Source organism: Hyla sarda, chromosome 9 (genome assembly GCF_029499605.1).
Source record: "Hyla sarda isolate aHylSar1 chromosome 9, aHylSar1.hap1, whole genome shotgun sequence".
Classification (NCBI taxonomy): Eukaryota; Metazoa; Chordata; class Amphibia; order Anura; family Hylidae; genus Hyla; species Hyla sarda.
Window position 1 is genome coordinate 135879269 of NC_079197.1, and position 14228 is coordinate 135893496.

General features: G+C 48.6%; 1 protein-coding gene across 7 annotated transcripts in view; it reads right to left on the minus strand.

The window, feature by feature from the left end:
• ZNF541 (zinc finger protein 541) overlaps nt 1-14228 on the minus strand; it is a 110606-nt gene that overhangs the window by 29975 nt on the left and 66403 nt on the right. For all 7 annotated transcript variants that reach the window (XR_008847879.1, XM_056539939.1, XM_056539938.1 and 4 more), the window contains 5 exons: nt 6245-6406; nt 4663-4942; nt 4517-4574; nt 2615-2736; nt 1526-1629 (listed from right to left, as the gene is read on the minus strand). Coding sequence is in view for 6 of the 7 variants with exons in the window: in XM_056539939.1 (XP_056395914.1) it covers nt 1526-1629; nt 2615-2736; nt 4517-4574; nt 4663-4942; nt 6245-6406 (726 nt within the window). In the remaining variant the exon portion in view is untranslated. The remainder of the gene's footprint in view (nt 1-1525; nt 1630-2614; nt 2737-4516; nt 4575-4662; nt 4943-6244; nt 6407-14228) is intronic.

The following is a 14228-nucleotide window of genomic DNA, read 5'->3' on the forward strand; positions in this document are numbered from 1 at the left end:
GCAGCAAGGAGAAGTGAGAGACCCTCACAAGGGGGCAGCAAGGACGCAGGAGGACAAGGGAGAGGAGTCAGCTGTGAGCCCTAGAGCGCGTGCTGGCTTGAGATAGGGCCAGGAGGGGACCATGTGACCCCAGGAACACTGACGCATGATAGGAGGCTTCCCTGACCCCTAGAACGCACACTGACAGAGATTGGACAGCGCAACGCAGGGGGGGGGAGCTGGAGGGAGGAGTCAGGACAGCCGTTGTGGCCTTTGAGCCTGCTCCAAAAGAATGGCGGGGGGCTGGAGCGGAGCCGGACAGAAGCACTGGCCAAGCCGTGGAGAAACGCTGGGGAGCAGGGTTGGAGCGGAGAAACAAGAACCCGACGGCCCCGGTTTGAAGGTACAAGCAGCTGCGGCTCCGGAGTGAGAGCACCAGACCACCGCAGCTGCACAGACTAATGGCCGACGGCACTGAGGAGAAACTGCAGCTGAACGCTGCGGCTGAAACGAAAGTAAAAAGGTGCGTCCGGGACCCATTGCCGGAGCACACCTACACGCTATCCCAGCACCCCACCCCGATAAAGATCCTCCATCTTGTGACTGGTGCTGCAAGCAAAAATAAAGAAGTGGTGAAGGAGGGAGGGGAGATGATGGGAGTGAAACTTAACCTGAGGCTGAAATACTCACCTAAGGTGTCTTCAGCCAGTACGGGCCCGCACTGCATCATTCCAGGCTGCAACAGGCAGGGCGAGCAAAGGCCAGAGGGGGACCCAGACCCAGGGTCGACCCCTAAAAACTGACCATTGGCAAGCGGGGTTAACGATACATACCTTATGTGCTGTGCCCCTGCTTCGCAAGTGGGAGACCAGGCAGCGCCATGCTCCTGTTAGCCCAACCTATGAAAATAAAAAAGGCGAAAAAAGCTAACTGGAGCTATCTAGAAAAAAAAAGAAAAGAACAAAGATCAGGTATGGAGAGCTCCAGACCTGCGTCTGCCTCCTACTGACACTAAGCTAAAACTGATTAGCTCAGAGTCAGTGGGCGGGTATATCCTGCCAGGAGGAGCAGACTTCTTATTTTTGCCTATTGTCAGCCTCCTAGTGGAAAGCAGCATATACCCATGGTTCCTGTGTCCCCCAATGTATGCGACTAAGAAATGGCAATTTTTCTTTTTTTATTTCACCACACAAATATACTTTCTTTTTGGCTTTGCGGTAGATTTTGTTATTAAATGATGTCATTACAAAGTACAATTGATGGCACAAAAAACAAGCCCTTATATGGGTCTGTAGGTAAAAAATTGAAAGCGTTATGATTTTTAGAAGGTGAGGAGGAAAACACGAAAGTGCAGAAACAAAAATTGGCCTGGTCCTTAAGGTCAAAATGGGCTTCAGCCTTAAAGGGTTAAACCCTAATTTTCAAATGTATAGTCGGGAAGTTATGAAAAATAAACAAACAATAAAAACAACATACATTTGCAAAGTATTTCATTTATCACTAAAGTAACTAAACGGTAGAGCAAGTATAAGACTGAAGGACTCACCAAGATATTGCCCTGACTAAAATACAGACAATGCAGGCCGAGCTCCAGGTTGTGGCCTCCCCCGGGTACAGCACTAGAGCAGGCAAGATTTACAAAATTGGACACTGAGGAAACAAGAGACATTGACAATTGAGAGGGATTCACAGAGACAATTAAATGAAATAAATATGTAAAACCTTGTTATTACCATCTATAGAAATACAGGGAGTTGGGATCATAGTCTGGAGTCATTAACAAAGGCAGTGAAAGAGTCTTAGTGTAGATATGGATCAAGATGATCTCCCAATGTATACTATCCCAGTATACAGGCATACAGTGGACAATATTGTTAATAAACTACATTGTAGAACATATTCTAGGTGGTGTGAGTGTATATATATTGTGGGAGATCAGCTCTGGAGTACCAGTAAAATAGCAGTCAGAGACATGGACATGAAAGTAATATGTAAACATGGCTTCTTCTGTTTTTCTTTTTTAGTAACAAAACAAATACACCCTTTAACTTCAAGTACAAACAAATACTAGCTACAACTAACTACAGTGACCCCCCGGATCTCGGCTACTAGCTACAACTAACTACAGGGACCCCCCGGATCTCGGCTGCAGCACCCCGCTATCATTACTGCACAGAGCAAACTTGCTCTGTGCATAATGATGGGCAATACAGGGGCCGGAGCATTGTTACGTCACGGCTCCGCCCCCTCGTGACGTCACGACCCGCCCCCTCAATACAAGTCTATGGGAGGGGGCGTGGTGGCCATCACTTCCCCTCCCATAGACTTGCATTAAGGGGATGGGCCGTGACGTCACGAGGGGGCGGAGCCATGACATAACAATGCCATTCCCCCCTCCCTCTGATCCTCTTTTGCCATATCGGATAATAATGGTACAAGGGGATTAAGATGGAGGGGGGAATAATGGCACATTGCTGGGTAGAAACAGACATCATTATCCCTGTAGCTCAGTCAACGGCTGTCCGGGCATGCTGGGAGTTGTAGTTTTGCAATAGTTGGAGGCACCCTGTTTGCTGTAGCTTTAGATGAAATATTACAATATCCCTATCAGTCATCTGCCAGACAGGATTCTTACTTGCTTCATTGTCTAAACAGGGTCTCCAGACCAAATCAGCCTTCTCCTCTTCTCTTTCTAGTCCTAACTGATCTCTGCATTCTGGGATAACCGCCTGGAACTGATCTCCGATGTTAATGTGCCTTGAAAAAGGGAAATCCAAAGCATATACAGTGAAATCTCCCTTAGTGGACACCTCCCAATAGTGGACAGTTTTTAATTCCCCAGTAGAGTCCCATAAGACTTAATGTATATGCACCTCCGAATAGGGGACATTCCCAATAGTGGACGTGGACACACCCAATAGGGGACAAAACACTCCCAATAGTGGACAAAACACTCCCAATAGGGGGACAAAACACTCCCGATAGAGGGGAAAAAACACTCCCGATAGAGGGGAAAAAACACTCCCGATAGGGGACAAAACACTCCCGATAGAGGGGACAAAACACTCCCGATAGGGGACAAAACACTCCCAATAGGGGGATGCGGACACTCCCAATAGGGAACAATAGGGGACAAAACACTCACAATAGAGGACAAAACACTCCCAATAGGGGGACAAAACACTCCCGATAGGGGACAAAACACTCCCAATAGGGGGACAAAACACTCCCGATAGAGGGGACAAAACACTCCCAATAGGGGGACAAAACACTCCCGATAGAGGGGAAAAAACACTCCCGATAGAGGGGAAAAAACACTCCCGATAGGGGACAAAACACTCCCGATAGAGGGGACAAAACACTCCCGATAGAGGGGACAAAACACTCCCGATAGGGGACAAAACACTCCCAATAGGGGGATGCGGACACTCCCAATAGGGAACAATAGGGGACAAAACACTCACAATAGAGGACAAAACACTCCCAATAGGGGACAAAACACTCCCAATAGGGGGATGCGGACACTCCCAATAGGGGACAAAACACTCCCAATAGGGGGATGCGGACACTCCCAATAGGGAACAATAGGGGACAAAACACTCCCAATAGGGGACAAAACACTCCCAATAGGGGGATGCGGACACTCCCAATAGGGGACAAAACACTCACAATAGGGAACAATAGGGGACAAAACACTCCCTTTAGGGGACAAAACACTCCCAATAGAGGACAAAACACTCCCAATAGAGGACAAAACACTCCCAATAGGGGACAAAACACTCAATAGGGGACAAAACACTCTCAATAGGGGACAAAACACTCCCAATAGGGGACAACCTTATGTGCCGGCCCAACCTTGTACACAGGGTTGCCGTCAGGGGGTACAGCCAATACGCCAGTAGGGGACCCAGACTCCCAGGGGGCCCATGACGCCACTGCACCCCTCTGCAGCAGCCCCAGCACAGAAGACCTCGGTGGTCTCATCTGTACATCTGCCGTCCACACCATTCACCCCACTCCTTCCCTGATGCCATTTCATTCCACCTGTGTCAAACAACCCCCCCCTTTTTTTTACCTTCTGTGCCATATAATTTCCGCTTGAACCCCCCCCCCCCCCCCCGTGCTATTTCATCCTCCTTTATCCCCCTGCGCCTCGTCATAAAGAGGGGTTGATGAATTTACACAGAGGGTAATAAAGGGGGAATGAAATGGGAGGGTGATTACAAGGCATAAGGTGGCACAGGGTATAAAGGGGGATGAAATGATGGGGAGGGGGATAAGGGGTGATTAAACATCACTGGCAGATTGTACTGTAATATTGCTTTTTATCATGTTTTATAGGTAATTACACTCTGCAGTGAGTACAGGACAGTATTCAGACATTTAGAAAGGTTTTTGACCTTTTTTCTCAATAGGGGACATCTCTCAATAGAGGACACTTTTATTCCCCGTGAGTGTCCGCTATTGGGAGATTCTACTATACCAGTGAAGGGAGGACATTTTATTATCAGATAACTCTAAAAGGTGGAAAACTTACGGTTGGACAGAAAACTCTATGTTGTCTTTCACAAAAAAAAATTCCCCGGTTTCTTTCTCTGCAGGTGTAATACACTCCGTGTTACATAAATACAACGGTACCTATAGTACTTAATGCTGTATAATCACACAGAAGACAATACTCACTAATAAGACTGGGAGGTTGGTACTTGGCACTGGATGCAGAGCAAAAGGTGTTGAAGTAGAGGCCTGTGCCTCGCCGTATTGGGCTCAGCATTGGAGGAGGCGTATACTGGTGCTGTAGGGCGCCATTCAGGAGATCAGAAAGAGGAGTGTGTGGCGAGCGCATAGTGCTCTGAAAGGAACCAGAGGAGGTAGGGGTGTTTTCCACGACTGGAGGGGGGATGTATAATGACTTAGGACAACTACTTTTCTTCTTCCCTTTTTTAGTAGTATGTGTAATGACCTAAAGAGCAAAAGTAGGATAAGAGCTGTGGCTGTCCATACAGGAAACAAGGATTAAATGGGCACGGTCAGATACAAAAACTTTTGATATGTTGTAAAGCATGTATAACCAATAGGTTTTGCAATTGCTTTCATTAGAAAATGTTCTGTATTTCATACTGAAAAAGACAGTCAAACAACTGCCCCCCCCCCTGCCTGCTTGGACATATACTAGTCCTGCTGTGTCCATGCATCATCACCTACATCATGGACACACTTCCTTGATTGACAGCTGTGAGTGCAGGGCTCCCAATGGAGGACAAATCCTCCCACTGTCAGTTTGTGTCCCGCTACTGTCAGTGAGGACAAGCTGGGAGTTGTAGTTTTGATAATGCTAGGGGAGATGTGAGCAGACAGCATACTGAGGGAGGGGGCGGAGACCTGCACAGTGAGGCCACGCCCCCTCCCTTTGAGAGGAATTCAGACTAGTGAGCTAAATTATAAGTGTAAGAAAAAAATAAAATAAAGGTGCTAGACACATAAAAATTAGATGTACATGGTCAGGATTAGGTACTTAGGTAATTTATTCAAAAAAAAATTGTTGGATCTGACGGGTACACTTTAAATACGAAACAAACAAAAGAAAAATCTTAAGGGTGTATGCTGTATACTAGTTTTTTTTTTATGTGGCTGGAATGAATGAAAAAAAATTTTAAAAACCCCACATACTCACCTACTTCACACTCCCCTGTGACATCTTCAGGTCCCTCACTGAACGCTACTTCCAATCACTGACTGAGGTAGGACACACAGACAGCCAGTGATTGGCTGAGCAGCCGGTCACTGCCAAGACGAGACTGTCTAGGACAGTGTTTCCCAACCAGGGTGCCTCCAGCTGTTGCAAAACTACAACTCCCAGCATGCCCGGACAGCCGAAGGCTGTCCGGGCATGCTGGGAGTTGTAGTTTTGCAACGTGTGGAGGCACTCTGGTTGGGAAACACAGGTCTAGGAAGCAGTAGCCAGAGTTCAGAAGGGTACCGGAAGACATCACAGGAGGAGCCCAGAGGAAGTAAGGCAGGTGAGTATATGTTTTATTTTAATTTTTTCTGTTTTGCTTTTTTTTTTTTTTTCACTGTAGTATCCGTAATATCCCTAAACTCCTGGACAACTCTTAAACATACAGTAAAAATCCTTTAATCCAGCATTTGATAATACAGCACTTGTATTGTTCTAACATGTGGATTTTTACGTGACAAGTTATTCCGGAACATACGTTAACTCATTGATCAATCGATAAAGGATTAAAAAGCCTTAAAAACTCACTGTCTCCCTCTTCTGTTGATCAGTCTCAGAAAAGGGTACAGACACCGGGATAACAAGCTGACCTACTGTAGTTCTCTTTGTAGTCCAGGATCCAGACTCTAGAGTTGATGCTGTGGGTTCCACTTTATGCTGTGAGATTCCCACACTCTCTTTTCCAATATCCTATAAAAGAAACTAGGTTGTAATAGATTCTAAAGCTAAAGGTAGGTGGCAATATCTTTAAAGGGGTACGCCGGTGGAAAGCATTTTTTTTTTTTAAATTAACTGATGCCAGAAAGTTTTGTAAATTTCTTCTATTAAAAATCTTAATCCTTCCAGTACTTATCAGCTGCTGTATGCTACAGAGGAAGTTATTTTCTTTTTTAATTTATTTTCTGTCTGACCACAGTGCTCTCTGCTGACACCTCTGTCCATGTCAGGAACTGTGCGGAGCAAGATAGGTTTGCTATGGGGATTTTCTCCTGCTCTGGACAGTTCCTGACATGGACAGAGGTATCAGCAGTGAGCACTGTGGTCAGACAGAAAAGAACAACTCAACTTCATCTGTAAATATACAGCAGGTAAGTACTGGAAGGATTAAGATTTTTAAATAGAAGTAATTTACAAATCTGCTTAACTTTCTGGCACCAGTTGATTTAAAAAATAAAATAAAAAAATAGTACGTTTTCCACCGGAGTACCCCTTTAAGGCTGTGCCTTGACTTTGGCCACGAAATGGGTCACACTGCGATAGATCGTAATGTCACACCACAGGGTCACGCTGTATTGCATTAATGTAAGTAAATAAGGTCTCACAAATGGTTACGACCCGACAATCATTGCATGACCCCACTTCCATACCTTAGCTGCGATGGAGCATGGTCACTGCCTTTGCTTGCATGACCTGTCTTGCAGCCATAGTCACCATGGTTGTATTCTCAATGACATTTTTGAAAGCAAAGTTTTTTTTCAGTATGCAGAATGTTCCAACATGTGTATTTGTTATGCAGAGTATTACACAGGGAGCTCCCTTGCTCAATAATACCACATATTTGCCACAGCATCTAAAAACTTTAAAGGCCTTATTGGTTAACTGTATATTACTGTATGTACACTGTAATACTACAGTGGGGTGTGGGAATGGCCTAATCCCCACTCTTAACATCCTATTCCTATATGCTGAGCACATAGACAGCAGAGATCCTACATGATCATCCATTCATTGAGGCGTTGTACATAAGCAGCCACTTTTTTACTAGAAATAGGGACTGGGCACCTCCTAGTTTTAGGATCAATGGATATCAGCTGGCTAGTCAGTACACTCTTATGTCTATGATAGGGTTTAACTGTATAGGCTGTGTGTACGCTGTTTCAAGCTAAGCAAATACGAGGCCTTCTTGCGTATAGATCACGAATAGTCAACAAAGAATTAACACAACTGCAAAACCTTATGTGACCCTCTTTATATAGCAGAAACTGCTTCATGCATTGCTGTCCATAGAAGCCTTGTACACTGATGACATCTAGTGGCTGCAAAGCGGTAAGGCAGAGATGTAAATAAGCCTGACTACTACACTGCGCCTCTAAGGCTCCTTCAGCCTGACGTTTGTGCCTGTCAGTGTACCGGCCGTTAGGAAGATAGCGGGAGAAAAATTTGTGCATGTCATGTCTCTTTCTCCCGCTATCATAACAGGATTTATAAGGGACGTTAGAGGAATCCCATTTAAGTGAATTGGATCCTCTTTGCCCGTTATAACTCCTGTTATGCTCCTTTACAATAATGGACGTTAATGGCAGCCAAATTGGAAAAAAAAAGAACCATTAACGTCCGTTTGTAATGGAGCAACAGTAGTGTGAAAGGAGCCTTACCTGAGTGACCATGCGTTAGGACGGTGAATAAGGAGATTTTTTTCACACTTACCGTAAAATCTCTTTCTCGAATGATCCATTGGGGGACACAGACCGTGGGTGCATGCTGATGTCTCTAGGAGGTATGACACTATGGCAACAAAGTCGGCTCCTCCCAGCAGGATATACTCGCCTCCAGGCCCTGAGCTAATCAGTTTTAGTACCAGAGCAATAGGAGAGGACCGACAGGTCAAGGAAAAAACACGAACTGTCCGAGAACCAGAAGAAAAGATATAACTGAACACACCCTCGGAAAGAGAACCAAAGAGAAACCCAAAAGGGGCGGGAGCTGGGTCCCCCAATGGATCCTTCGAGAAAGAGATTTTACGGTAAGTGTTAAAAAATCTCCTTTTCTCCATCGGCTCCATTAGGGGACACAGACCATAAGACGTACCAAAACCGTCCCTAAGGTGGGCAGATAATCAGTCAGGCAGACGGCTGTTCCACTGCTGCCTGCAGCAGTTTACGGCCCAGACTAGCATCAGCCGATGCGAAGGTATGAACTCGGTAGAACCTCGAGAAAGTGTGCAAAGACGACCAAGTAGCCGCCTTGCAATCTGCGAGGCCGAGGCTTGTTCTGGAGAGCCCAGGATGCCCCAACAGAAACGGGTAGAATGAGCCACAACCCTGAAGGGAGGAATCTTCCCCCTACAGCGATAGGCTTCCGAAATGGCAGACTGAATCCACAGAGAAATGGTGGCCTTGGAAACCGGTTGTCCCTTACGATGACCTTCCGTAAGGACAAAAAAGGAATCGCACTGACGAAACGAAGAAGAGATAGAGAGGTAATACCTAACAGCCCGAACCACATCCAGTTTGTGGAGTAAATGCTCCTTAGGATGAGAAGGAGCGGGACAAAAGGACGGAAGAACAATGTCCTCATTGAGATGAAAGGCCGAAACAACCTTAGGCAATAAGGAAGGATCTGGCCGGAAGACAACCTTGTCCTGGTGAAGCACCAGAAACGGCAGGAGAGAGCTGCCAATTCAGACACTCTCTGAAATGGAGGTGATAACAACAAGAAAATGCCACTTTCCAAGAAAGGAGGCGCAGGGACACCTCCCCAAGGAGTTCAAAAGATTCACCTTGGAGTACCCCCAGAACCAGATTCAAGTCCCAAGGGGGAGAAGGTGACCGATAAGGAGGGGCAGCATGCGCCACTCCTTGAAGGAAGGTCCGGACATGAGTATTAGAAGCCAGAGGACGCTGGAAAAGAATAGAAAGGGCCGAAACCTGATCCTTAAGGGAACTGAGAGACAACCCCAGTTCCAAACCCGACTGCAAGAAAGAGAGAAGACGGAAAACCGAAAAGGTAACAGGACACAAGACCTGAGCGTCACACCAACTAAAATAAGACCGCGAGGTACGGTGGTAAATTTTTGCCGAGGAGGACTAACGAGCCCTGAGCATGGTGCGAATGACTTGGGAAGAGAAACCGCGGCTCTCAAATCCGTGGTCTCGACTGCCACGCCGTCAAAGCAAAGATGGTAATAGGGGTGGCACAGGAGCCCTGAGATAGGAGGTCTGGACGATAGGGAAGGGGCAGTCGTTCAGGAGCCTGACCATGACGACGTACCACACCGGCCGGGCCCAGACTGGGCCACTAGAATGGCGGAAACGTCCCACTGAGAGTTTCCTTAGGACCCCGAAAAGAGAAGAAAGGGAGGAAACATAAAGTAGGGCAAAGCCCGCCGACCAAATAGACAAGGTAGGGCAAGGCTCGACCAAGAGAGAGGAACGCTTTGGTTGTGGTGGGACAAGCAGAGATTCACGCCTGGAGCGCCCCAGGGGTTGCAGATCACAGCAAACACCCCTGGATGTAGGGACCAGTGGCCTTGGACGACTGAGGACCGGCCGAGAAGATCACATCCCAGTGACGGCCAGACTGAAGATAACTGAGATGGCCGGAAACCTGAGTTCCGCCCAGGAGGGAAATTCCCAAGAAGCAAGCAAAGAAAGAATTGCCCTAGGCCCCAAAATGTTGAAGGGGAAAAAGCTTCTCGGGGGGGCCAAGATCACAGACCGGGTGGTCCCTGAAAACTCCTCCCAGCCTGACAGACTGGCAGGGATGGGCAGGAAGGAACCCCCCCCCCCGAAAAAAATGAGGGGGAAAACGAAGCCACCATAGAAGGGACCGACAGGACTGACGAGAGAGAACGATCTTGCGGCCGAGAGACAATGAAGACCTGTCACACCGGAAGAAAATCACCAGTTGAAGAGGTCGGTGATGAAACTGGGCAAATGGCACGGCCTCCATGGCTGCCGCCAATCGACCCAGGACATCCATACAAAAGCGAATGGAAACTGGAGCAGGGAGCCTAAGTCAGCAGACTCTTGAAAAGAGTCGGCGGAGTAGAAAGCGGGAAGAGGGCGCATCGAACTGGAGCCCCCGGAGAGCGGCTGTGCTTGTCCCAAATGACCATCCAACCGAAGTGAGACAAGGTCTGGGGGTTGAGACTAAGAACTCTCCAGGATCTGGGTCCTGGCTGGAGCTCAGATCAGGAGGTAGTCCAAATAAGGAATCACGGAAACAACTGTTGTCCGTAAAAAGGCTATCACAGGCGCCAGGACTTTGGTAAAGGTCCGCGGAGAAGTGGCCAGACCGAAATGGATAGCCACTATAAAAAATGACCATCCGGAACTGCAGAGCGGAGGTACCGCTGATGATCGGGAAACAATGAGATGTGGAGGCAGGCATCCTTGATGTCCACCGAGCAACGAAAACTCCCCTTGAACCATGGACGCCAGCACCGAACGGAGAGACTCCATTCGGGATGGGAACGCAAGATGCTGGCTGAGATACTCGAGAACCAAGACTGGGCGAACAGAAACGGCATTCTTGGAGACCACAGAGAGGTTGGAATAAACCTCGAAAACGTTCCCCTGAAGCTGCATGTCCAGGCATCCCGGCGGGTAAGAGGCGAGCAACCACCCGAGAGAGGTCAACGGGTGGGGGGGGACCCTTCAGGCCGAGGAAGGCCTACGGGTGCCTGATGGGGCCGCAAAATGGCCAGAACGGTTAGCCGACCTCCGGGAGGAATGGGATCGGAAAGAGGAGCCCTATTCCCATAAAGGTGCCTGGCTGGACCCTTTGTTGGTACCAAAGGTCCGCAGAACCGGAAGGGGGACTTACAACGGAAAGCGGTTCTGTGAGTCTTACCAGAGGTAATAAAGAACTCTTTTTCCGCCCGCCGCCTCACTTCCTGAAGGTGGCATCAGCATTCCAGGCTTAAAGCCACATGAAGGGACGGTGGCTACCAGGTAGCTTCTGGTAAAGGCAGCACAGTGGCTGCACATGGAAGCAGAACACAGAAAAATCTCCGGCTGTGGATCATCGGAGAGCTATATTAAATAAATCCTCCGGAGGGATCTTGAAGACTACCCTGGAGGAGTTGGAAGACCATACTAAAAGGGCCTTTGACAACCAGGCAGAAATCAAAGCAGGAAGAACCTGCTGCCTCAAGGGCAGAGATTGCCAAAGTATCCACCTTCATGTCTGCTGGATTCTTGAAGGCAGCCGCATCAGCCAACGGCCGGGTAGGCACCTTAGAGAGACGGGAGACCGGCGGATCCACAGTTGGAGAGGAGGTCCACCGAGCAATGAGGTCCTTGGCAAAGGAATACCGCGCTTGAACCTTCTTCGTTTCCTGAAACTTCTTGTCAGGGTGACTACAGGCGGATACCCGCAGGGCGTAAAATTCAGCGTGAGAGCTGAAAGTCTTGAGTGCCGATCGGGCACAAAGAAAGGAGACTTCTGGAGCCACGTTCGATGTTCCTCGGTCCTTTAGATGGAAGGTGTCTCTTATGGCCGCAACCCCTGAGTACACCACATCAGGCACATCCGTGCGGTCCTCTGAGTCGGAGGCCGAATCAGAAACCTCATCCACAAGTTCTCCAGGTGAATGGGAATGAGGTGAGGCAGCCCTGGAAGAAGTCGGGCACGATGAAAGGAAACTTCTGGACCACGTCCGAAGTTCCTGGGTCCTTTAGCTGGAAGGTGTCTCTTATGGCCGCAACCAATGAGTACACCACATTAGGCACATCCGTGCGGTCCTCTGAGTCAGAGGCAGAATCAGAAACATCTTCCACAAGTTCTCCAGGTGAATGGGAACGTGTGAGGCGGCCCTGGAAGAGAGAGAGAGACGGACCTGGTACGTGGGTCTGGAGAGCCAGAGCGGCAACCCTGGGAGCATTCTCTAGAGGAGCGATGCTTGCTACAGGTCGGAGTAACTGGACGATGCCTGCGAGGGGAGGGCCCGTGCCTGCCAGAAGACTCGGGGGATGAGTCAGATGACACACCCCTATGATGCTGCGAGAGCTTCAGAATAGGGGGAGAGCGGGACCCTCCGGAGTGCCGGTGTAGGGAGGGCCTCTCCAAGGCAGTCACCACATAACGGGAGACCTGAGCCAAGTCAGATATAGACTGGGAGAGGGAGGGAACCCAGGCTGGAAGGGGCGACCGAACCCACCGGGTCTGGAAGAACAACCGGGGTAGAGTAGCAGGGGGGTCTGGGGGAGCAGTGGAGCAGGCAGAACAAGTGGTCCAGCAGAACCAGACAGTTTAGAGTTACAGTATTAACAGATTAAAGGAGTGGCTAACACTCCAGTTAACTGTTTAGAGGGAGGCCGTTTTGGGCCTCTCTCACCCAAGACTGTGTGCCATTTCACTGTGTTGCTTATCTTACTGTTTCACATGCCTTGAGATCCCCATAGACCACAATGGACCTATTTTAAAAATTAAACCGCAACGCTGTAACACTTAGTCCCACCCCGGGACTCGAACCCGTGGTGGTCTCCAGGCTGTCAGAGAGGAGAAATGCCGGCCAATAGCAAGGGAGGGGCGTGTTAGGAGCAGGGGGCACCGCTGATTGGCCCCTGCCACCATAATCGCACGCACAGCGCTGATTGGTGGACAGTTCGCGCCCAGAGAAGCTTCGGCAGCCCTGGGTGGGCGGAGCTAAAGCACACCGGGCCGCCAAAGTATTAACAAGAAGTCCGTAATGGCGCCCGCTCCTTGCCCCGAGCGCACATGCGAATGCATGTGCGCTCGCGGGGAATTGAGCGGACTAGACGCTGCCGGCAGCAGCCGCTGCTGAAAGTGAAAGTAAGCCGGCGCTCAGAGCGTCCGCATAGAAGAACGCCGCAGCTGTCAGTCGCTTCAATGTAAAACACACACACAGTTGTTCCACACACACACATATATATGAATAAAGTGTAGAAAGTTGTGCCCCATCCAAACTGCTGCTCACCCCAGTAATAAAGGACCCCCTGTCCAGGCCAGCCCCATTAGACCCATGAGAAAAGTGGGCCAAAAACTGAGGGTCGCCAGATGTTGCAAATCTGCACCTAAGGAGAAAGGGAAATATACTCACCTCAGTCAGAAGAACTTACCTCATGAAGTCTTCCTATGAAGTCTTCAGCCAGCTTTTATCACCTGCATCATGCCGGGCTACCATGTGCGAGCGAGGCGAGCAGGGAGATAGGGTGACCCGGACCCATGAGGTACAAACCCAGGTGCTGACCGTTGGCGAGAGGGGGTGAACAGCGCATATACGCAATGTCTGTGCCCCCTTACTCACAATGGGGAAACAGTGAGCCGCAGTTCCTGAGTCCCCACCTTAAAACAGGAAAGAAAATGGAATAAAAAATCTAACACATCCCTAAATCTAGGAAAATAAAAAAAACATAAGACCTGGTCTGGAGAGAACTCCAGACCATGTCCACCTCCATAGACACTAAGCTTAAAGGGTACCTCTCATCAAATAAACTTTTGATATATTTTAGATTAATGAATGTTGAATAACTTTCCAATAGCATGTTAATGAAAAATATGCTTCTTTCTATTGTATTTTTCCCGATCAGTCCTGTCAGCAAGCATTTCTGACTCATGCTGGAGTCCTAAACACTCAGAGCTGCCAGCCTGCTTTGTTCACAGCCAAACAGGCTGTGAACAAAGCAGGCTGGCAGCTCTGAGTGTTCTCCTTTGTGAACAAAGCAGACTGGCAGCTCGTAGTGTTTAGGACTCCAGCATGAGTCTGAAATGCTTGCTGCCAGGACTGGTAGGGAGACCCTTAGTGGTCATTAATTCAAAGTGGAAA